Raw genomic sequence first — 26,221 nt, forward strand, 5'->3', positions numbered from 1 at the left:
AAAGCCTGTTTTTTGTTTGTTTTTACTAGCCTGGGTATTTAATGACTGCAAAAATTCAGTAATATTATATAAATTAAATCTAGTAAAACTTAAAATTGCCTTGAAAAGGAAAGGCTGAAGATAAGGTATTATAAAATATGATAATCTCTTTTAGAAAGCTAACTCATGTAACATGTAATGCCTGTGTGAAAACTTATTTCCACAGGAGGCTATGAAGAGGGACACTGGGCATCGGCTAAAGCAGACACAGATACTTTTATTGAGCTTCGATATGACTCAAAATGCTGATTTAACAGCAGTCAAAAAATCATTGGTTGTAGAGAAGGTTGTTGACTCTGTAGTTTCACCCCACTGAAAGGACAGTATAAGCAGCCAGACTGAGAACAGAACTCTTTCACTCTTCCCTGAAACATGTAGTTTTTAACTACTTACAGAAGGAGGCTGGGTATGAATTTACATGGGCCATTGGTCCAGTCTGATACTGCTATTGTAAATGTCAACTGATGGTTTTGAATGCTACATGCAATTTCCTTGATGCCTGCCACCTAAACTTCTATTCACCTGGAATTAGTACTCTGAAGACATAAATGCCTTAAAATAACACTTCATTCAGTTCTAGTGAGATTAAAATATTCTCAAACAGTAATGACTGAATGTTTTACATAAAATATTCCTGTTACAGACAGTATCCATTAAGACAACTAGCTTTACAGACACTGTTAGACTCTTCAGGATAAATACTGGTGTACTTCAAATTTCTTCCAAAAGCCAGAAGCAGTTTCAGCAGAACTGAAACACATAATGAAAAATTAAAGAAGTAAGTCCATAAAAACTGCATGTAGATTTTTCTTACCAGTAACAATTTTATTAACTTTATGTAAATTTGGGGTCATAATTTTTCCATACCAAAAAATCTCATGTCAGTCATCTGTAAGTGCTTCTAAAAGATGCCAGTTTTATGGCCTTGAATAAAGGGAAAATCCTTTTCTTTCTTGAGTAGGAAGCGTCACACAGGCAAAGGGAATGTACTGGTTACATCACCTCCTTCTAGTATTACAGTAACTATTAAAAGCTGAGAAGATGATTGCTGTTTTAGATTTCAGTTTGTGGTTTCTTAACTGCTGTATAACATGGTTGCACACTTGCTCCCTTGAACTAGCTATAAAGTGAAAATTCTTTGTACCATCTATTAAGTAAGCATCATACAGGGAAATGTTTTGCTTTCAGCCTTGACTGGCAACCCAGAGCCCTGTCTTTCAAGCCCTCACATAGGCAGCTTTGCTTACAAAACCATTGCTTTGTTTTCCTGATCATATCCCTAGAAATCAAATCCCTGACTAAAGATGAAAATACTTACTGTAAAACTTGGAACTTCAAATTTACATACACACTTGTTTGGCAAAAAATGAAGCCAATGAAGAGAAATGGTAGTAAAGATTGCAGAAAGAAAATTAATGAAATAAGTTGGATCTATTTTTATTACTTTTTACTATGAATACCTAAGTGAATGATGTATATTCATAAGTAATTTTAAGGATGGAGATAGGCTATCCAGTAAAAGGAAGACTGAGGAAAGGATTTGCCTAGTTTAAAGTAAACACAATAAATTGCTGTATCAGTCTGCAGAGGGAACAATTTCTTCATGATGTATGTGAAAGATGAAGGGAAAGGAAGCATTTATTTGGATTATAACTTCTTTTTTAAAAAAAATCTTCATTCTCCAGTAAAATGATATGTGTATGAGGCTTTCTCTAACACTCGTTACTAGAAGAGAACTCTTCTGACCTTTCAGCCTAGCCTAGGTTTTATATTCAAAAGGAAGAAATGTAACCTTTCGTAAAACTAGTAAAAACAGATACCAAGATTAGGCAGGCAGCAGGAGTCTTCAAGCAGATGCCAAAAAGAATAAAGAGTTTAGCCTCTCAAATTACAACAAATTGGCAGGGGGAATATTAGATTTATCTTATTAACTGTTTCAGTACTTAAAAGTTCTAGCAGCTGTAGCGCTGGGAGAGGTAAGATCAGCTGTTTGTGCTTTTCACCTTCAGCTAAAGAGCAGTGCTGTATTTTTGAAAATGCTGTAATATATGTGTAACCAGAAGTAGTCCCCTTTCCAAAGATGATAAGCATGTAAACTGTGAGAAGTCAACTGGATGCCTTCACTGTCTAGGAAGCTGACTTTCAGAGAAAGTAGGTTTTCTTCCTTTTTAATTGTACATTAGGAGATTTTGGGTGTAAGTGTTTTCAGACCTACTTTCTGAGGTAAGGCTCTGGCTGGGTCATCAGGATGAAGATCCACTACAGTTTTTATGCTTATAAAGCAAGTGCAGTTGCCACATCTGCGCAGTGTCCCTTTGCATCACTTTTGGCTGTTGTCTGAACACTTTTGAGTCATGATGCTCAATGATGTTCTATTCTGCTTTCTCTAACTCCTAGAGATGTGACTAGGTAAGAGCTGCAGTCTTAGTTTCCTTGTTCTGGAAAAAATAACTGCATGCATAGTTTATAATGTAATTTAACTTAGTAACAGTTCCCTGTGAAAAAGATGGATGATGACACTTCTAAAATTATGAAAAAACAATCCCATGTGACCTCTTACTGTATCAGAGAAGCTACACATACGTCTTTTTTAATGCTTGTGGTTGGAAACAATTTGTGTATGTGTATTTCAGATGTAAGGTCCATGGCATGGGCTCCTTTTGAAAAGGCTAGTTAGTTGTCTGGATGATCATTTTTTAGGAGTTACGCAAAACCATTTTGTTGGTAAATTCATACTTGCCCAAATCACCTTCTGCTAGGAAGTTCTGGTTAAAAAGGCCTTGGCTTGGAATATGTGTCAGTTCTAGGATGAAAATTCAGCTCAACAGAGGTCAAAATGGGGAACATCTTAGCCACTGCTTCAATAGGTGTGGTAAACCATTGAGCTAATACATAAGGGTCATCCAGACTCAACTATTCTGCCTGGTTAAGACCAGGAGGTTAACTGGTTCAGGTGACTGCTGTAAACATGAAGCTACTAGCTTTCCATGACCTTGCCTCTCCCATTTTTCCTTGTGTCAGCAGACTTCTGCTGTTTTTCCTCCGTGTTTTTAAAAGAACTTAGCTTTTGTCCTGGTGCAGAACAGGAAAGCTTGAAAGCTTGAAAATATTAATGGAATGAAATAATTGTTTTCCTCTCAGCTCTTGTATGCAGTTCTATAGTTTTGGATTATAACAGGAGACAAATTAGTAAAGTGGGATCAGTTACAGATTACACAGAAGTTGTTTATAAGCCTGTTGGGAGGTCAGAAGGTGTTACAAGAGGAAAAGATGAAAACATAAACAGCAGTGCAGCACTTTTGGCAAATAAAAAAGGTCATTCTGTTTCCTGGTCTGAGTGGCCATCCACATCATAAACAGTTGAAAATGGTGTAACGTGTTGATTATCCCTAAACGTTCACTTCCCTTGACAACTCTTCTTCTGCATTTGTATTTATATAAAGAAAATACGCTTCAGAATAAAATTTTTTAGTCTCTTATTCTTCATGTCATATAGTAAGTAAAACTTTGGCTGTCTCTTTCAGTGTCTTTTTCACTCTCTCTGAAGTGGGCAGATTAAGATTAAAACATAATATTATTATATTCATTACTAATTTAATTGTATTATTACATTTTAACTACTTTTTTTAACCTAGTCAATTACCACAATGGGTATTTTTGTTAAGTGTTTTAAGCCTCCATGTTCAGACCTGAAGCATTTAATAATTTATAGTCTAGGAAATTTGTGATTGTACTTTTATTTCAAGGACAGAATATTTTAGTGGGTTTTAATTTTGTAGAAATGTGCATTACTCTGGCTCTTCAGATCATATAAATTGCCTAAACATTTGTAGCTTTGAAAATGCAGTGTTAAAAGCTTATGACAGAAATTTTCATTCCATAATATGGCATGGACTTGTGTCTGCTTTTAGGAAATATGCATGCTCTGTATATTTGATAGTAAAATTATAACCAAAGGTAAAACTCGAGACAAGTAATACTAAGAGACTTAAGGAATGTAACCCTTCCTGAGATATCTAACAAAGACTGATGCAATCTATGACTTTAGTGATGCAGTAGCTTGCATCTCCTTTAGCATTAAAAATTGTGATTGCAGATATCTATGCTATTTAAACACTCTTCTGCTTCATGTGTAATAAAACACTTTATTGTACCTTATGTAACTAATTTTCCTGTGAAACAGATGTATTGACTATAGACTAGACTATTTCAAAGGAAAAACAGTCTTTTTCTTCCTTTTTTATCTTTTTACTCTCCAAGACAAGCAGACCACAGATAAAATTTCACTAGATGATCTCTGCAAAAATTGCAGGTTTGATGTGTTGTATTTTATAGGTTTTACCCAAACAAATTGGATATTTCCTTTAGTTGAGAGCTTTTTAAGTGTAAAGATCACAAAGTCTGGCTTGGGCTAGATGAAGTTCTAGCATTTCAAAGACTAGTCACTCGTGAACTTAACTTCTAAATCTTTTCTATGAAAACTTTGGGGAAAAAAAATGCTTTCTCTGGCAGAGTTTTACTCGTTGCTTTTCCACATGTGCCCTCATTTTCCTCTGTTTTTGTACATTTTCTGTTAGGGTTTTTTTTCCCCAAGTATTTCTGATATTATTAGTAGAGCTTTAGGAATTCCATAAAATACTTCCTTCTTGTAAGGAAATGTCTACAATATGAAATTATAGAATTTGTACTTATATTTATAAGATTAGAAAATTATTTAGTGTTTGTCTAAGAAATATATTAAGCATTTTTATTTATATTCAGATGTCCCTTAGCTGCCTCAGACTGCTGTGTCTGAAAATTTGGAAACAAACGTTCATCATTTGAGCCCCTCTCCTCAGAATGCTCACTGGAATTTTTTATTCGTTATCCTCACAATCCACCTGGGACTTTTCTCCCTTTCAGAGTCTATTGATTGTTTCAACTGAATTACAATATCTGAAGCTTTATCATTTTATTTACTTCAGTAGATGGAGCATCTCCATCAGACATCGTGTTTCATCCACTGAGGGCCATTTTTAGCTCAAGGTCTCTTCTACTGAGGTATGGTGTATTACGGTAATTTAAATTGACATTGAAGTTCATTTCAGTTGGACACACAGGGGAAAAAGATATCCATAAAGAATTCAAACTGATCTAGTGAAACCACTGCAAACTCTCAACTTTTATTTAAATCTGGGCAGTATTTTCCAGGAAAGTCCTCTGTTACCCAGTGTCAGCTGTGCTGATGTAAGTGCTAATCTAATTGTTACATAAATGCCCTTAAAACTCTGCGTAACAAAGCACTGGCACCCACACATGAGTCCAGTACTAGCAGACTGCTTACGTGAGTACACATCCATGAGTACTCTTCTATGGCCCTGATTATACATCCTTGCACCACCTGAAGGGACTTGGGTATATGGAGGAACTATGAACTTAGAGGAGACAGGAGACTGCTGATCATGCAGAGCAACTGTGTTGGAGTTACGAGATTTTATAAAGAAATTGCAGTACTATATTGCTTTAATTGAGTTAATTATGTGGAAATAAAGAATGCATGCTGAAATGAACAATAAATGCTCATTCATTTCAACTGAGTCAAGATTTCACCTTTAGGACTTTCTTCTTCTTGTGAGATACTCAGGTCTGTAAGTGATGAAATGCTTATAAAAAAACATGGTAAGTAATAAACTTCACTATTAACTAGCTTTTAAAATAGCCTATTTACCAGATCAAATAACTGTTTAACACACGCTATGCCTAGGTAGCACTTTATAGCTATCCTACCTTCTTTTCTTGTACAGTGTTGGGAACTGTTAAAGTATAGATTCCACTCGTCGTCAGTCCAGATTTGTAAGCTTCAGCACAGTCTTTGAAGCTGATTTGCTCCTCTTTAGCTATGAAGTTGTTCTTAGCTGTTAAAAATGTAACAGAAATTGAAGGCATTAATAGTGTAATCAGCTTAAAGCTTTGCGGTTCTGAAAAATATGCCTGGGTCTGAAAAAAATGACAAATCAAGGTATTAATTATGTGTGTTGTTACTTTATATTATTTAGAGACATTATTCTGATACGACTGTGGTTGCTTGACAGGTTGAAAAGTGCTGACACTTATTAATATGTTGAATAAGAAAACTTAGGCTATAGCACTTCATCCAGTTGAACAGTTTCTGCTTTCATTCATTTCATGGCCTTTGGTATGCTCCTACGTGCATCACAACCTCTGCATGCATTAACTACTATTACAAACATCTAACTAGCAACTGATTATATTAATAATGACCTTTTGCCAGAATTATGGAATCTTTTACAATACAGCTGACTGGAATAACTACTCTTACGAAGTTCTGGGTAGGTTTTTTTTTCCCCTGTGTTGAGCAGGAACAGTTTTGTATATATCAGCCCGAAGCCTGGTATCTCAGCCCGACCCACTAAGGATATATCCCTTCTGGAATTCATTTGTGTAAAAAGTGTATTTTAATATGGCTAAGCCTTCTTATTTTACAGAACAATCTGAGGCTCATCTTTTTGTTCAGTTCTTTATTAACTATGGAGATTGGAATTTCCTGGCATTTTGCCTGCTGACTGATATTTCATATTTGACCCTTTTGGGGTTGGTCCTGTGTATTTTCCCTTTTAATTTAATCTAACAAGCACAGCCAGTTAGTACAAAGTTCTAGGTGCCATATAAATACATGCTTATATTACAGTTGCTTATTATGTTCTTTTTAGCTTGCTTATTCATGATTTACCTGTTTACGTGCTTTGCCTTAAATATAAAAATAACACATTCAGTGTTTTAATTGCTTTTCCACACTCTATTGTTTGTATACTGTCTTAGAAGCTTTCCCTGCTAATTTTGTCTTTTTGGCAAACACTCATTATTTTTTCCACTCTGGGTTTAACAGTGTTGTAGCCAACATTACTTTGACTTGTTTACTTATTTGTGCACTAGCATAGCAGATAACATCAGCAGGAACATGTACAGCCTTGGTAATGGTATTTAAGGGGGTAGTGTCAGTTACTAAGACAAAAAACTTGGGATTTGCTTTGTTTAGAAAAACCTACACTGTATTATTTAGGACACTCCTGAAAGTGAGGACTTCCAAACACCCTTTTCCTTTTCTGTGATCCAACACATTATAGTGATGTAGCATAGTCCGTCTATACTGTCTTTTCAGTTGTAATGACAACTATTTTTAAATTCTCCTAGTATTTAATTTTAAAACCTTTATTAGATGTTCCATATGCTTGTGCATTTCCAGCCCTGAGAATTTTATAGGCAAACATGGCAGATTCTTTACTCTTTTATAAAGAGTAGCCATACCTTCTTACTTTGTCAGAGTTCTGTATCAGACATGAAATTCAAGATAAGGAATTTGTTCATTTGTTGAAATCCTGTTTAGCCATAACTTTCAGTTTATGGTTTGTGTGGATTTTTTTATGGAGCATGTGAATCTGCATAAATTTGGAAGCTATGCTCCGTGGCTATGATTTGTTGCAGGGCTGTCAGGCATTTAGGGGTGAGATTATTGCCTATAAAATTTGCTAGGCTGAAGGATATTTAAGATGAACAGGGAAGCTTCAGTGAAAGACTGGAGGACTTTGGGGACTACCTGCTGCCCTGCGCTGGTGCTTTGTGTTGTTTAGGGCTGCTGAAAACTGGGCTGGTACTGATTCCTTTGCCTTTAATAGCCACTATGATTTGTCCTTTCTTTGATCAACTCTGTGTGCATAGAGCAATTAAGAGGCAGCAGAAGCAACCTCTGCAAGCCAGGAAGAAAAGCTACAGGCCTACATCATGCAGTCTAACCTAGACATATGGTCAAGGGAATGTGTACTGCCAGATGAATGAATGCCACGTGAGACGAATGATTCTTGGCATCTCTGTGTTTTGTTGAACCACTGGACAAGTGGGCAGGCAAGCCAATACAAACCACAGAATATGAATAAAATGTGGAAAAGAAATGACATAAATGTTGCGGTTGTTCTCCCCCACCCCTGAAAACCAGGTTAATTAACTCATATGCAGAATTTAAGGCAAAAAAAATATATTTATACAGTTTTGGAAAAGCAGAAGTGTGGCGAAACTGGTTCTAAGACTTTATAGGTAATAATGTACACAAGTTAGGGAATGTCACTTAAATGATATAAGCACGTCTGCTTTTACTTACAGTTTGGTGTAGATATCATAGTAAGCAAGTTATGAACAGTCTCCATCAGATCATGTTGCTGTTTTTGCAGAACTGAGTTGTTTACTGTAGCTGTAACTAACTGTTTTTCTAGTTCTTCTATTATAGAATTCTGTCTGGCTACCAGGACTTGAAGCTGATCTTTTTCATCTTTTATTGACTTCAGCTGAAGTGTGTGCTTGTCTTCCATCTCAAGAACTCTTTTCTCTAGAAAGCTAAATAAAAGATTACCATTAGGCTCCCCATAAACAATTTTGAGCTGATGTAAAGACAGTCATGACTGTTACAGAAGTTTCTTTCTTGATAAGTACTCAACTGCATTCTCTGATGCCGTGCATGCAGTAGAAAGCTAAACAAAAGATGAGTTTAGTTTGATACATATGCTTTAATTTATGTTATTAATACATTAATTAACTTTATTTACTATAGTCTGTATTGCAGGCTTTTAAAGCATAACAGTTGGGTGGTTTAAAATTCAGCATTATGAAAGGAAACATATTGTGGAAGATTTCATGGTTTTATCCTATTAAAAAATGAAACTTATTTAAAGATGAGCCTATGAACTTTTCAAATGTCTTGTAATTATAGTAAAATACACACTTAAATAAATGTTATGGCCGTAAGACAGGGAAACATGCAAATAGTTCCTTGAAGATGTGTTACCCATCTCCAGTTCTGGAGCTGGAGTAAGTAGGTGGCTGCCTGGAGCACTGTTTCATTGGTAATTATTCTGATGTAGACTCTGAGAAAGCTGATTAAAAGGTGCATGGCCAGAAGGGAGAAGTTCACCTCAAATCCACTGCTGTTATTGAAAAAAAAATCTTGAACTTTATAATTAAGTCTCAAGCAGATTAGCTCGATTTCAGATTGTCTTTTGTTAGGTGAAGAAACAATGCTTTGTATTTATGTTGGTTTTACAAGGGTAGTCTAATGTTTGCTGAGTTCAACACAAAAAATAGTGGTATTTTAAAATTCAGTATTTGCTTTTTGATAAGGATGCTTGTTCTTATTAAGCTGGCAGATAAAACCTTTAGGGAGCATGTATAAACGTAGTAGAGTAGTGAACAAAAATGTCAAAACATGTCTCCTGGGTTTAAGATAATTCTTTCAAAATAAAAAGCACTTTGCACATATGGTTCTCATTGGAAAACACGGCTTTGAAGGAGAAAACTTACTGTTATTGTTGCTTTTAGATTTCTCTGTAAATTATTTATTGCCAGAAGTAAAATAAGACCCCTGTGATACAAAAATGAAACTAGCTGAAAAAAAGGTATGAGCCTTTGGACAACAGCTGAGTACAGAAACAGACAGGAGTAATAGCTGAATATTGGTCTGAATTTCAAAAGATTGACTAGTAAGGAACATTGAGTATTGAGTAGATTTGACTTTTCTCACCAGAAAAAACTGTGGCAATGACCTGATTATGTATTAGGATAGCTATGTACTACGTGGAAATAAAAGTTTTACAGATGTGGTCGCACTGGATTAGTTTGAGTCAGATTACATAATCCGTAACTTCATCTGGATAAACCTGAAGAAGACTATAAATGGGCTACAATTGAAGTATTTCAGGTTTAAGCTGAAGTTCATCATATAAAGGAGAACTTTCAGTAGCGAAGAATGTATATGAATAGAACACAAGAAGAATAAGCCTGCATGATTCTAGGCCTTAAATAATACATGACCTTCGTAATGAGCACAGCTGGGTGTGTGGAGCTTCTGTACAAGGCCTTTTTTTCCTACTCGAGTACATTTGTTTCTAAAACCTTTAGAAGACTCCTTCAGGGAATAGCATTTTATCAGGTTGATTGGCAAACTTACCTGTTTTTTTCTTGTAATTTAGTTATCTCATTGGTCTGATCTGAAATCTGTCTTTCTAGTTTGTTTGTTGAAAGAGAGTGTTCCAAAAGCTGAAGTTCAAGTCTGGTTGTCTGGTTTAATACCTAAATAAAATTGATAAAAATATTTTAAAATTGTGATACTTCTTTTAAATAGATTGTAATTTATGTTATGACATCATGCAAATCTCTACTCAAGCCTATAACGAAGAAAATATCTTTGCTTAATTTGGGCACAAATGCTCATAGAGTTAGAATGGAGAAGAATACACAGAGTTGTAATGACTGTTGTTACACCACCATATATCATTGGGAAAATTTCAGTAGTATGTTATCTTTCTGATCAATGTCTGAGAGTTACTGTGTACTTTAGTTTTTCTGTCATACATTCCCCTCTGTTATGACATGCTTATTTCATTACTGGAAATCTTATGGTGGTTATTCAAAGAATAATTTGAGTTGTTTTCTCAGTCTGGTGTAGAAACAACCATATCTCTCAGTGGTTGAAATCTTGGCCCAGTCCTGGAATTATTAGATAGTTCTGTCTTTGGCCCAGTCCTGGAATTATTAGATAGTTCTGTTTTAGCTATTTTCCTTAATCCCAAATTGTATTTTAAAGCGTTTATCATGTGAACCACACTTTTATTGATTCATTCCTTACATTTTAATGTTACCTCTTCTATATGTACTGTTTACAGTCTAAATTTATTTGCATCCTTAAATGAAGAAATGCAGGTATTAGGAAGCATGAAAGATATTTTTTTTTGTTTGTATCGGATTACATTACTTTGAGGCATGTTTTCTAGAAATATTTTCTCATTGTTTTAGAACAGGTTTTTTTAATTCAGCAGAATTTGGCTTTTCTTGGCAGGAAGAATTGATTACTCATGTCCTTCACGTTAAACAGTCATTCAGGACATGATTTCACACTTAAGTGTAATTGAAAACTATTGCCAAAAGTAAGTGTCCTTGAGAGAGCAATTGTTTGGTTAATTTCCTTATGTTGTTAATTAAGCCCTTAACCCAGTCACCAGTAATTTCAAGCAGAGAAAGAAAGTTACAGTGATGATTTTCCTTTAAGCGGAAAATAATTGAATAATTTCCATAAAGACATTACTGTGAATGAATAAATACATTTTCTCAGCATGTGCAAAATACTGGGCTCCTGAATAATGCAGTCAGAGAGCTGAATTCAGTACATCTGTGAGCTATGAACTATCACTTTATTAAAGAGTTCACAAAGGCTTGGTTTAGATTAAAAAATGTAATTTAATTCATTGGATGAATTCTACAGCTAGTAAAACGTTTACCAAAGATTTTAGGGTTTGCATGCTATTTACATTATATAAAATGTTATGTGCTGCATGCTATGTTCATTATTTGTTTTGGCAATTATATATCTGAATTTTCCTACCAAGTCAGCAAAACTACAAATACATACCATTCTACATTGATTGGGCTTGCCCTTATAACATACTAAAATCTGCATTCTGTTTTCACAGAATGTCTTGTAGTTAACGCTTTTTAATTCAAGCAGTAATAAAAGGTAAACACATTAAATTTTTTGTTTGAAATAATTTAGAGAATAATAGCAATGGTAGACAAGTTTACATCTGTATGGATATACTTTTCTAGCCTCTTCCTAATTCCTTTTTTCTCAATTCACCTCTGATGTGTTTACTTATACCTCTGTTAAATAACAGTAATACAGTGCATTGCACTGGAACTTAATTGTTATCCCACTTACAGTATATGTGAAAACATTCATTAAAAAGACACATTTTTCTTGATAAGTTATAAAAAATACAAAAGAAAATGTAAATGTAAAAAAGCAATTAGACTGGTAAATGGAACAAAGGTAGTCTGAAGGAACTCTCTTTTAGCAAAGATCTGGTGGTGACATGTGAATAATCAACAGAGATACACAACCAGGGTTGTATAAAAGCACACTAGTACCCAACTGATGCTTGGATATAGTATAGTAGTTTTAAGTACATTATCTTTAAAGATTAATGTAACAATTGCCCTGCTAGACATACTTCAAATCCTGCTGTAATGGAAATCTTTCAAGTGACAACAGTGGGCTTGACATGGAACTATGTATTACCAAATAGTAGTGTTTCCTTAAGCTGGGTAGAGCTGTTGATTGTAATGATTGATTTCTAATTGTTGAACTGAATAATGTAACACTAAACTGTGTTAAACGTATAGTCGCAAATGTTTAGGAAGCAGAAGCATTTTTAGGTTGAAATTCATTACTTACTTGTGCTTCAACATCTGTTAATTTGCGGGTCTGTTCAGCTGTTTGATTTAGTAAGTTTGTGCCTATTTCAATCATTACTGCAGTCTGGTTCTGCACTGCAGTTTGCTGGATCTCTACCATTTCTTTCTTCATACTGTCTTGGATGTAATTCTCAAGCTACATGGGAAAGGAAAGAGAAGATAGTTGCATTCTTTAAATGGGGGGGTGGGGGGTGGTAGTACAGCAAGCCTGCTGGCTGCCTTGCTAAACAAATTTGTTCCTTGTCTGTTATGCATTTAAGTGAGGTTTCCCAACGTTAAGCTCTGTGAAAGGAAGGACAAATACGATAAGGAATGTGTGGCCATGCATTTTCTGAGGCACAAACACAGATTTGCAGGAGGTAGGTAGAAGGCACGGTGGCAAGAATGCTTGCAAGGGCTTGGAAGCTTTCCTGCCTTAGTGCTCTCAGTACTGTAACCATCAGAGGAGCTTCACCAGCTTTGGCAGTGATGGGAATTTTTTAGAAGACAAAACTTTAGGATTTTAGTCATCTAGAAGTCAGAGATGAGGTCAGATACCATTTTACACTGTCATATGTGCATTTTTATCAGAGAGAATTTCAAATAAAGACATGAAACAGTAAGAAAACTTATAAATACTTCAAATGCTTAATATTTAGGAATGCAAAAACTTTTAAATACTTGATTCTGAAGTAATTTCTGTGTTTAATAAGGCTTTTTTTGTTAGTCATTTTATAAGAGTACACTGCTTTCAAGGAAAGCAAGGGGAAGATAAGTAGCATGGAGAAAATTCAAGTAACCTTCCATGAAGTCTGTCTTTCCATGTGTCTGGATTATCCAAAAGTAGTCTGACTCTTCTCCATGCTCCTTTAATATCATTTTCTCAATAAGTCTGCAAATATTTCATATTTCTTTCATGAGTCACTGCTCATGTTTGAACTCTTAAAAATCCAGGCCACTTGGATTTCTTGTTTTTTCATTGACTGGAGAAATTTCTAGAATCAAACTTCTACTTCACTCCAACACTGCTGTAGCAAAAGAACAATTATCATTTCTGATCTTCATGCTGTACCTACAAGAAGGATACTAGCTAGTAACAAATAGCTAGTGTCATTGGGCACAAATTATAAAACGTCACAAATTCCTGATCTATGGAAAATGGTCAAACAGGTTGCTATCTTTTTTCTTTTTTAAAAAAAAAGTATTATTTTGCTAATGCTATCTTGATATGAATAATGGCTTGGAGTGAGGAGGAGCTTTGAACATTATTGTATGGCTCCTTTCTGTATCAGTGAGGAAAAAGCAGCTTATTATTTAATACTCTCATCAAACCACTGTTCAGATGGAGCCATTCCACTTCTGACCAGCTAAAGATCAAGCAGCAGATCCACCAGCTTGGAATGTCTCCCCCTTAAATATTACTTAGGCAAGGACTGGATTTTTTTTTTCTTTCTGCTTTCACAGTTGTTTTTTTACAGTGGTAAGTGAAGAAAACAGGATGTATTAGGAAGTTAGAACCTTTAAAACTGGAAGTATATCCTTAGTTTGAGGCAAGCATCACTTCTTTTTGTCCAGCGTGACCAAACTTTCAAAGCAGTATTTGTTTGTTCATTCCATTCTCCCCATGCAGCTGGTGAACTGCAATGCACAACAGAGATCGCAGCCTGGCACGAGCTTTGACTATCTACTATACCGCTGCATAAGTGTACTTACTTCTCAGATGTACCACAAGGATTTAACAGTAGCCTTTAGACAGCCTTGCCATGCTCTTTGCCTAATAACCTTTTTGAATACTAAAAGTAAACATACAATCATCTGGGTTTTGGCATGATAATTTAACATGGGTATCTTTGATCGCCATCACACCGTGGCAGATTTGTTCCCTATTCACAGGATCAGTTCTCAAGTGATACCTTTTGCTTCTGGATTTTTCTCACTTTCAAAAGCTTCCTCACACATAGATAAATCTACTTCGACCAAACATGTTGGAATTTTTTTAAAACTTTGGTGACATCTTTTAGGTCAGCTGCTTCTTTTCTGCTGACCTAAGATCAGTGGCTTTTAATTGTGTCCTTGATGATTAGGATATGAGATGTTGGAGTATAGTGATAATTAATTTAAAAAGCAGTGCAAGATGGTATTTAGTACACCATGGTCCAAGGAGATGTGCAAAATTCTGAAGGCTTGTATATAGACAAAAATAAGTAATTTTTCACTAAAGTTAGATGCTGCTCCATGAAGGCTGAGAACAGCAATTAAAATGTGTCCCTCTGAAAACATCTGCATCTGGGGATTAAACAATTTGAGTCCAAATTAACTTTAGCTACTGAAACTGGAGAACTGAACATCATTATAGACAACCTGGAAAAGACCTTTGCTGAAATGCACCTCTGTTAAAAGAAAACGGAGATCTTCAGAAAGCATTTTGCCTCAGTATCACAGTCAAGCATGGTAATATCTTTATAAAGATCAAGGATATGGCCTCGCCTGGTGGACTCAGTGTGTATCTGCATTTCGAAGGGACATTGCGGGGGGGAAGGACATATACAAAAAGAAAAATAAGTGTGACATCTCAGGTATCAGACAGGTACCATGTAAGAAAGCATGGAAAATATTGCGTCTTCTTGAATTCAGAAAAAAAGGCCCACAAATGAAAGAAAGAAGGCAATAAATAGATGAACAAAGAAAGATTCGTCAAGAACTTTGATCTTTCATAAAATAACTGTGGATATAAAACCCTCATTCTTCAAGGTTGGTTCCTTGTTCGCTAGAGAGAGATCAGAATGAGAATCTCAGCAAGGTCATCTCTGCAAGTAAGATCAAAGAACTGCATGATTTCTTTGAGAATGTTATCACTGGGTTATTCCAAAACACACTACTAGAAAATTAGTTAATTCTGGGCTTAAAGGTAAGGTAAACATTTTACAGTAGGCTTAGGCAATTGCTCAGTTAAAACACAGAGCTGTTAAGGTTGCTCTGATTACGGTACGCAAAACCTGTGATTACAGCTTCAGGCATCTGGTGGTTCTGGTTGCCAGATTTTTATACCCCTTGTCACTGTGCTTGCAACCTTAGAAAGCAGTTTTGTTTGGACACACAGACCTGCAGTTTCATAATTTTTCTTATTTGAATAGCTGTAAATGTAAGCCTATCTCCAAGTATCTAACCTCTTTCCAATAATCTCATTTATGTGATGTATTCTAAATTATTGAAATATTCTCTTGACTCTGGTTTAACAGTTTGTCTTCACATCTGTTTTTCAACTTAAAAATATTAAATAAGTAACTTAGGGAATATGGTATTTGTTCTTCCTTGAAAGCATGATATGAACATGAAAAAGGATTTATTTTAGAGATCAAAAGCCAGTTTCATAACCTGGCTCATTTATTCTAATTTAGAGCAACACGAAGCATCAAAATGATACTGACCTATTAAGTGGCTTTGGAGCTTCTTGTGGGTTTTTTTGTTCCCTAAAAATCCTACAAAGCATGATTACATAAACCCCTTCTGTTCCTTCCGTAGTATTCACTAATCCTCTCCCACTTTTGTGCATTCTCTGCGTGTACACATCATGAAATCCTTTTTCCTGACCTGAACCAAGATACACACGCATCCCGCTTTGCTTATATATCGTACAATGCAAAACCATAGAAAGTAGGCCTTTTTACAACTACTTTTTTTCCTCCCCCCACCCCCACCCCCCACCCCGCCCTAGTGGCAGGTGCTTACTCTCTTAAAAAAAAATAATTACTTTCAATCCAAAACGCCTATTGTCTCCCACTAAGCTTAGCAAGAGCAGAACGTATTCCCATTACATACTTTGAGAAAGCAAGGCCCGTGGGTCTCCCTGAGGGGGAGGTGGAAGAACTTGATTTCAATACAGGCTCCAGTTAAGGCAGCCAAGGCTGAGCTTCATCGACAACACTGAGGATTAGCAGCCATTTCGCAGGACTGCCGTTCTTTGTGGCACGCTTTGTAGCGTACTATTCATCAGTTCCTGCCAAGGAGCCTCCTTCCTTTATAAGCAGTAGCACACTCAGAATTTCTGAAGAGGGGAGAATAGCTTGCATCATTTACAAGAGGGAAGGGCACAGGAATGAAATACTTCGGTCCCCGTCCATGAGTTCAGAAGCTTGGCAGTTTAAGCAATATGTCTATCTTCTCCAGTACTTTGCTCAAAAGCGGAAGGTCCAGCAGGGATTATTTGCCACCATTTCTCCTTTGCACATGCCTAGTTATGGGAAGATAATTTTTAATCTCTTTTTTGAAAATCAATTAATAGCTGGCATAGAAGACTTGTGTTGATAAATGTTAACCTTGATTACATGATGGTTATTTTGGACAAAGTAATTGTCAAAACCTGATAGCTGACTATTAGTGATGCATTTTCTTTCAGAAATTCTGCTTTTGAGGAGTCAGCCAATCAATCTGAAGAAAATTGCAGGGAGAGGGAAAGAGGTATTAATACGTTCAGATTTGAAAAAAGAAATAATTGATAGCATTTCAGTGATTCTTCGTGGGATGTTATCATGACACGTTCTATTTTTTGTGTAAGACTTTGCCTGGCATATATTCCTGAAGAAAGTAAATATAAAAATGAAAGCAGAGATGGGAAGAAGCATGTCTCTTAAAGTACGCTTAAACTGCAAAAACAGCTGGGAAAATTAAAAAAATTACAATTAAGGTTTGTAATATGGTGATGCGTTTTTAGAGACAAAATTCTCTAAGGTCATCAGTTTAGGGCTGTCATGCTTTATTACTTAAAATCATGTAAAATAATAAAATCTGATGAAAATGCTTTAAGTTGCCAAAAGAATGAGGACAGATCAATCATATTGGAGCACATTCTAAAATATTGCTTTTATAGCCAAGATTGTCTTTTTTTAAGCAAGCTTAAAACTGGCAAGAAATAAAAGTCAACATGTAAAGCATTTGTTAAAAGAAATTTGTTTTCTAACCATTGGCAGATAATAGTATTAATCCTTTTTGAAGGGTTGCCAATACTTATTTAAACGAAGAGCCTTCCTGATTGCTATTGTATAGTTCTGTAATATGGCCACAACAATTTTCCAAAGTATCAGTAACTTATTTGTGCATTTTGTAGACACTTCAACTTAACACCTTAACCATTTTTTCATTTAAAGTTATAAATGAGGTCTTGCTTTTATTCTTTGCTGCCAAATGGTTAGTCTATACAAATTGAACGGTCATGTTCCTGGCAGCACTTATAGCTATATGAATACATACATCCCTTCTTTGCCAAATGCTACCCCATATAAATACTACAAATAGTACTGGCTGCTAGTTTCATTTTACAGAATTTGTCAGTTATTGGAGCAGTCCTTCCAAGTAAAGTTTGGTGATTTTCTTTATGTTTATAATCTGATTCTGTCAACTGTAAAACTGGAATGTTAATTTTCAGAGAGAGCTAATGTTAATTGTTGAGTTTCTATGTAGTGCTGTGTCCCCTAGAAGAAGTAGGTAGATGGCTGGAGTACGCACGATCCTTTGTATTCACCCCTAAGATCATCAAACTCTATCAGGACCTTTTTCCTTGAATCAAATACGGATTCCTAGACTAAGCAATTTACCAGTTTCAGGGAATTCATCTATAAGTTTGAGAAAATCCCAAAATCACTCTCTTTAGGCTTTCTTACAACTTGTCTACTGAAATCTGAAGATAATCTTTATTCTTACAATAAAGCATCCATTCTAAAACTGTACCTGCTAGGAGAAATAGCAAAGAGGTCAAAGTTTATCTGCAGTCGTATCTCTATAGCCCTGTATTTAGATCAGCAGATTCATTGCATGAAAAATGTCACTAGCTCCATGGACTCAGCAACTGCTATGTGATATACTGTATGAAGCTCAGCTGCATTTGGGTTGGTCATTCCATCTAACAGCTGACCGCTAGCCAAATGGAGAGGTCATACGCCTCCATGCCCCAGCCACATCTTCCTGCTGCTGTCCTTGCACCAGCTCTCTGTTGTTGGATTATTGACCAAACCTGAAGGCACTAACCTAAAAGAAAACAAGGGGCAATTTCTTGTTAAGTTTGAGGATTGTGGATCTCTTCTAGATGTCAAAACTTACTAAGATAACTGGTGGCTGCTGATAGCATAGAAAAGTTATTTTAAGAAGTAACATGACTTAAAATTATATGCTAAAGTTTTAAATACAGACTTTGCCTAATGTTCTCCTAAAGATCTGTGCTATGAGGGTCATTAGCTTCCTGATTGCAGTGACAAGTGATTGTTTTCCTGCCGTTAATTTGAAGTTACAGATCCTTCATATTCTTGGCAGCAGCAGGCTGATAAATAAGGAATGATTTAACTAAAACTATTTTCAAGGGGGAAAACCAAAGAATATGCATAAGGTCCCCATGAGAAACAGCTATTTCTATTCAGACCTTGACTGTGCTTAGGAGTTAATTTACAAAATAGTTCAAAAGAACTTGCAGAAATATTGAACAGGTGGTATTACAACACATATTGCATGCTCAGTCATCTAATATAGATACGGTGAAATTGCAGGGATAATGACATGCCGTAGTGCTCTTCCACTATTTTTTGTTTTGAATTCTGAAGTGGAGTAGATACAGTAGAAAACCTAGCAACAGAAAATACAACATTTACAGCTAGGCATTTTTTAAATATGCATTGAAGCTACAGCGTTTGACATATTGAGCTGTCAAAAGCTTTCTGAATTACTGTTCTTGCATCCCTACTAAAAATGTCTTGTGCTTTATTCAAAACCTATCTTTGTGAATTTTAAATTAATTTAATCAGCCCTTTCAGCACTTGTGACCATCACCCTGACATTTTGTTCCCCAAGATGTTTATTTTATACAGAAAAGTGAGCAAGATGGAAAATGAACTTAAGCATCCGTAATCCATTTTGCTTTGTTCTAGTGACAGGGCAAAGTAAGAAATTCGCTGATGAGTCTCATCAGTTCTTTTTCTGAATGCTTTTCCAGAGTACAGATGAGACCTTCCTACTTCGCATACTCCCTGAGTTATCTTTAAGCCAGTAGTGCTTGGTCTTGGCTGCCTTTACCCTTGTTTCAGACGTGGCAGTGTTCTTTGGATTGTGGCCATGTCTGTTTTCTTCATGAGTTGTCTGAAGTAGAATTTAGCCCATAATTTGAAACATTTTTTTCAAAATCCATCCCAATGTGCAACTGTCTCACTGTAGGAAGTCATAGATATATGCCACATAATCCTTAAATTTCTGATTCACAGATGTATTTTTGGACAGAAAGACAGAAAGTACAGTTTTATCAGAGTATTTTAAAAGACTTCACTTTCAATTAAAATACTAAATATGTAAATTGTTTATTTGAAGTGTAAATTGTCTGAACACTAGGGTTTATTGGGAACTTTTTTTGGATCCTACTGAACATGGATAACAGTGAAATGTAATGTAAGCTTTATAAAAAGAAGAAAACACTGTCATGATTTCATCACAGCACTTCATATAGGCAATATAAACTATTTTACCTATCTATCTATATACGCCACACATGCTGCTTAATGTGCATATATGTAATGAAAGGAGTACCGTATTGCTAGGTGCTCCAGGTATGCTTGTATTTGTATTTCCACATCACTGCAACATACTGGTGTTATGAAGACAAAATACTAAAAATTTGAATTTTGCAGACAGTTTTATTCTCTTTAAAATATTTTTCTTACTTGTTTTCACAGTCTATCAGTGTTGCTACTGCATAAGGTTAGAATAAAAATGGAAAAATGACTATCCCTTCCAAGATCCATTTATCTTGACAGACCTAAAGGAACACATTTTTAAGGGCACTGCATCAATCTCTATCAATCAGACGTTAAGCTATTTTAAATCGGCTTTTAATAAAATATTTCTCTATGTTTTCTGAAGGTCAGTTATCAATTTCAGTAGCTTGCAACTTCTGGAAAAAAAAATTACTACACTGCAGAAGAAAAAAGTGATCATGTCTGGAGAGACATATTGCTGATGCCTTTTATTTTTTTTCCCCCTTTTCGTGGGGCAGGAAGTCCCGATGGACTATGTGTTGTTTCTCAAGGGAGAGGAAAAAATCTTTGGGGAATGTACATGGGAATGCTTGAGATGTCTCTATGCTATTAGGTTCTTACATGCTCCATCGAGCATGTCTGCCTGTCCAGACCTCCAGCTAAGATTTTTCTCTTATCTCATTTTCCTGTCAGCAAACACAAGGTGAAAGTAACATAAATGAATACTAGCTGAAAGTGAGCTGTGATTTATTGGAAAATATTCAAGCTAAAATTGTGTAATAAGTTGCTGAATGTTTAAATGCTAACTCTTAAAATAGTAAATACAGACTTTAAAGTAAATTATATGCGGGAGATGATTCAGTTAATGGCACCTGTGCACTAAATGAAAGCTTACCAACTTATTTTCATGTCTGATTACACCTCATTTAGAGGAAGCTGTTTGTTATAGCTTTATAATTTATACTTTCTAATAGAAGGAAAAAACTCCCCCCCTTCCTTCACTGAAAGTAATCTACTTGAATAAAAAACAAATACTTCATTAATATAACATGAAATTAAATGCATGAAATGCCCTCATTGTCTGGGCAAGTATTTATGAAGAATTACTTTCACTCTTTCTTCTTGACTGGAAGTATTTTGTACCTAATACTAAAAGGTATTACAGCATGATAATACTTTCTACCATATGTTTTGAACCAATTACAAAAGTTACCATCAAAATGTGATGACCTAGAAAAAGCAGAAAAGTGCATAGGAAAATGGAAGAGACTTACAGCTGAAACTGTCTTGAAGGAAATCTTAGAGCTGAGCTCCCACTGTTCCAGACACTGAGCTTGTTTTGTACACGTGACATTGCTTTCCTAACTGTGTGCATTTTCACGTAGTTTGTTACTTGGAGGACGACATACGTTCATTATACTATATATGATACATATATGTTTTATGGTGCATTTTTTTAGGAGATGTAAATAAAATTGCGAATGAAAAATATTCTTGAAATTTAAAAAAAACCTGTTAAATAGAAACTAGTCAACTTGACAAACCTTTTAACAGTGTGAATTTTTGTATGGGTGAAGAAATAATTTACAATCAGAATTTAACAACAGTATCTTCAGAACTAAAATCAACTATTTGGTGATTAACTGTTCTCATTAAGAGTTAAGGATATTCATTAAGGCAGTAATCTAAGATTCTGAATCACTGTTTTTCAGGATCACAGCTAAGTGGTATTTGTCTTAGAAATCAGGGAAGGAATTCATAAAGTTCCCATTAGTCTAAAAATAAAGAATAAATAAATAAATAGTGTGAGTCATGAATGGCATTTTGCCGAAGTTCAGTAGCACTGAAGCCAGGAAGACAAGAAGCCAACGATGCTTCTACCATTCACTGAAATGACTATACATATTCCTTGTTTTGTGCAACCAGCCACCAATATTCAAAATTAGGATTCCTTATTTATTAACGGTATAAGAAATACTGCCAATCAATATTTAGTGTTTAAATTCCAGGTTGTAGCAGTGGGCTATAATTTCACAAATTGAATATTCAAACTTTTTGGAGACAAGCCTACATGTTTTCAGTTGTACTTTGTACTTCCATGCCACCATCAGGAAACTGGGACTTCACCGCACTGCTGTAAAAATGAGATTCTGCACTAAAAAGCCCACATCTGAATAAACACTTCCTATCCCAGATCTAAAGTGATCCTTTCCCATTTGCCTATTTTTTTCCATTCCACTAAGCAATAGGCAGCTGAAATAAACTTACTATTAGGTATGCTGGTGGGTGTACTTACGATGTTTTTCATGAAAGACATTGGCTATGTAGCCTTACAAACGTTATGACATTTTTAGCGAATTTTTATGTCACGGATTTTTCACAATATAAAACCATTTATTATTACCTCAACTTACAATATCAAGTGAACTTTTTTATGAATTTCTCTATCAACACAAAAGCCTATTTTAGCGAACAGCTCACGATTTAGTGGAGCAAATCATACTGCAATTTTTTGAGGAGATATGAAGCAAATTCCTCTTTTCAAAATACGTCATTGGGAAAGTGAAAAAGAGCTAGGCATTCACAGTTCATTCTCTGCATTGCTTTCTAGGGAAGCAGTCATCTTGCATTCCACTTCCAACCAGAAGGAAGAATGATTCGGAGTTCAAGGATCAAACTAGTTAGGAAGCTGTGGAATACAATTAGTCCCTTTTGTAAGCTATAAAACTGGGTGTCTCCTGTTTCAAAGCTGTGTTCACAGAGCATCTTTCAGCATGAAAAATCATTAGATTTTTTTTAAAAAAACTTCACAGATAAAGGAGACTGAAAGCATTTTGAGTAGTTCTTAAACTTTGCAACATAGTGGTTTCTAAATATAGTTTATGGAACTTTTATAAGATTTCTTTTCTTGAAGAAGAAGCCTCAATGATGATGCTACCAAGACAGACCCAGTCATTTGAGCTGAAGGCCTGCCAATTTCTGAATGCTCAAGACTTTGAGACAGTACACGTCAGCTGCTGATTTCAGTTTTGAAGGACTATGTTTCTCTACTAAGAACTTGCACTGATTTTCCTGTACATTTGCAGGGGGAGGGAGGTGATTTCCCCTCTGAAGTGCTGTAGTTCTTTTTTTTTTTTAAGACACACTGCATCTTTCTGTCCTCTGTTTCTGTTGCTAATATGCTGGATGGACAGTGGAGGTGGTGTGTCTGAAGAGCTGCTACATCTTCACCGGACTGAAAATTCCTCCCTTGCCAGACCAGACCTGTCAGAGAGCTTCCCTGAGGTTTCCGAAACACTGGGCAGGGGAAACAGGACCCCAACACCAAAATGGACTTGACTGATTACAGAAAGCACTAAGGGCTACCCTGAGTAAGGGAAGCTCAGGTGGTCACCTCTGCTTAGTTTAAAAAAAATCGAGCATCTTTGTATGTTCTTGTCAAATGCCATCTATTTATTTCCTTTTGCTGTTCCGTTAGCAGTTAAGAGTGTTTAAAGCAAAAGCTTCTGAGGAATTCCATGCTTGAAAGATAACAGGAAGCTACTGTGTTAAGAGTGGACAAACACAAATATTTGGAAGTAAGATCAGCACGTATAGACAGCATACTGCAGAAACAACATGTAGCATGTGATGCAGACAAAAAAAAGTATTTAAAATCAGGTAATCCTGATTAGAAAAAATACATTTTTTGCCTCAATAGCCAGGATTATCCCTTCAAAAGCAGGCAGTTTAGTCTGTTGGCACAGAATGAAGAAGCAAAGTCTATCTATCCATTGCTTCCAAAAGTTCCTCTTCGTCTCTGGTGCCCCACTGAGCACTCAGGCAGTGATGGAAAGTCACCTCTTGAGCTGAGCTCGTCAGTGCTCCTGGAAGCCTCTGAAGCCTTGCAGCTGCTAGTTGGTGCCCTTCTATGAAGACCAGAAACTGGAGCCAGATCCTCTGGAAACAAATGATGCTGTTGGCATTGATTATAATAGAAGAGGAGGAACTCTCAGCAAAAACGGCTAAGAACCAAAGCTATGCACTACAGGATAGACATTTTATGAGGAAACTGTCCCTGTCTGTCAAGATCTGATGGGATGGGCCACTGAAGAGGGAGACTTAAATGCACTTTCCAGAGACTCCCTTGGATTCAAAACTCTGCTCTGAAGATGACTAACCAAAGTACCGTGACACTGATACTGCATGCAGCTAGCCAGACACAGAAGCTATCTGTCTTAATACCCAGGAAAGTATGCATGCAGGTGAGGGTTAAGAAATTTAACGAGGACTGAGCTGAGAATCCAGAGCTGAGAATCCTGAATGACAAGGGATGCACAGAAAAGGGATTTCAGACTGGACAGCTGGGAAGCTGAATGGTCTTAGCAAAGGGAAAGAAGGAGAAAAAAAGAAAAAAGGAATTGAATCTGTGTGAGCAGAATTTTAAAAATTGATATGGCAGGGATAGGAATTCATAAAGGTAATGGAAAAAAAGGGCCTGGAAATATGATCTTAAAAGCAGCTGAGGGAAGGAATTGACTAGTTGGCTTGAAGGTTAAAAAACATTGTGAAATTGAAAGGAAACTTCACTGAGGAAAATGGTGAGTGTGATAGACTTGACTGGATGAGACTCTTGGGAAATGTTACTCCCACATGAACTTGAGAGGGACAAGCAAAGGAAAATGTCTATCTCCATGTCACTAAAATTATCACTCTCTTTTTCTAGTCCAGTAACATCCCAACTGGTCAGAGGTGGTCCACAGGAAGTAAGCCTTAAAGCACATGTATGATTTACTGGTTTACACCATTATCAACTTCAAATAATTAAAAAAAAAAAAGTTTCACCTTTTGAGTCAAATGAGTTTTTAGATACATCAGATGAAATCTCAGTTTCACTAAGAAGTCAGTAGGAATTTTTCTATTAGCTTAAGAGCAGAACTAGGTTTTTGTATACTGTCCTCTGAGCCTTTTTAAACTAATAAAAGTTTACCATAACAAAGAAGCTGAACTCAAGACATGGATAAGTTTTCTCTAGATTCAAGTCAAATAAACTTATGTGTCAGGGGAAAAAAATCAGGGTATTGTTAACTATATTTAAACTTTCTTCCATAGCTGGTAAACTGTAGTTGTCAGAATCCTTGCTTGCATGTGGTAAGATTTCAGCAGATTATTTATATTTGTTGCAGTTTATATTCTTTCTAAGGGTTAGGTTATTAGTCTTGGGGTTTACCTTCTAGTTATTTGAACTTTCATCATGTCAAGAGTAGTTTTCAGAAAACATTCCCAGTAAGGCTCCAGTAGCAGTTACGACAGGATTTTTTAATTTACTATTACTTTATAGGCAATCATTGTATCTAACAGAAAACCTGGCATCAGCATAAAAATTTAACATAAGTGAAAACACAGGGATAGTTAATATATTCAAAGTTCAGACCTCATGCAAGGAAGCTTAGTTTTATTTAAGTTGATTCCTTAGAAGCAGAAAAATACAAGATTTTGTCTGGGTTTACTCATTCACTTAAGCAGTCTTTTGCCTATGTTATCCATTCTTTTAAAGTTGTATTAAGCAACTGGAAGCTGGTGTTCCCTTTGAATAGCTGAATTAACCTGTTTATAGAAAAGCTTTCTGGAAAGAAAAGCAGAAACATGGAAATTGTTTCATTAAGTCTTCACTAGGGAATTTTCTTGAGTATTGAACTGTCTGAATGGACAGGATATTTGTTAATGCGATAGGAAATTATGGCAAGCGTGTTTTCCATTGCTACATATATTTCAGTCCTGATCTGCAGCTTTTTTGATGTTTGGATGTTGACTTTTTGCACATCTGAGATTGTCAGCTGACAGACGATACTCTGGAAAAATGAGGCGACTGCTTCTTGACTGATTGGCACCTTCTCCTTAAGGGGCTGGTTTATATTTTGACTTTGAAACTGGGGGTTTGAACTGGTATCTCGCAGTTGCTTACACCTAGCAAATGGAAAACAGAGAAGAAAATTGTTGCACAGAACATAATGTTGTAGTCCAAAGGAAGGGACCTAAAGGAAGTATATGAAGCAACATAGTAGGATGTCTACAATTCTGTGGAGGAAGACAAAACTAACATGATTTTTAGGTACCAGCTATCAAAATTTGATCTCTCAGCTTACTCAAATACCTCTAGTGTAAGACATCAGGTCATATGATGACCAGCATGCCTCCAGCACGCTGATGTCACATCACATGCAGGGGAGCTGCTGGTGGGGCAGGGGCTATAGCTACTGCCCAGGAAATGTCCTTTCCACTGAGCTGGGTGTCTCCTCATTCCCACACCCTGACAGAATGGAACAAAAAGGCTTTTTCCTTCCAGGATCAGACACGTCAGGTGCAGGCCCAAACTAAAAAGCAAGCATAGCGATGAAGCCGATACCGTGGGTGCATGAGGTGAA

At 36.0% G+C, this 26,221-nt stretch overlaps 1 protein-coding gene across 2 annotated transcripts in view; it reads right to left on the reverse strand.

Moving 5' to 3' along the window:
- Positions 1-26,221, reverse strand: part of ANGPT2 (angiopoietin 2) — a 43,813-nt gene that overhangs the window by 8,767 nt on the left and 8,825 nt on the right. Inside the window, exons 2-5 of one of the 2 annotated variants that reach the window (XM_037391906.1) lie at positions 12,311-12,466; positions 10,031-10,152; positions 8,192-8,424; positions 5,806-5,933 (exon numbers count right to left, since the gene is read on the reverse strand). In XM_037391906.1, the coding sequence (XP_037247803.1) occupies positions 5,806-5,933; positions 8,192-8,424; positions 10,031-10,152; positions 12,311-12,466 (639 nt within the window). The remainder of the gene's footprint in view (positions 1-5,805; positions 5,934-8,191; positions 8,425-10,030; positions 10,153-12,310; positions 12,467-26,221) is intronic. The other variant, XM_037391907.1, reaches the window with a different exon arrangement.

This window comes from Falco rusticolus, chromosome 6 (assembly GCF_015220075.1).
Source record: "Falco rusticolus isolate bFalRus1 chromosome 6, bFalRus1.pri, whole genome shotgun sequence".
NCBI classification, from domain to species: Eukaryota; Metazoa; Chordata; class Aves; order Falconiformes; family Falconidae; genus Falco; species Falco rusticolus.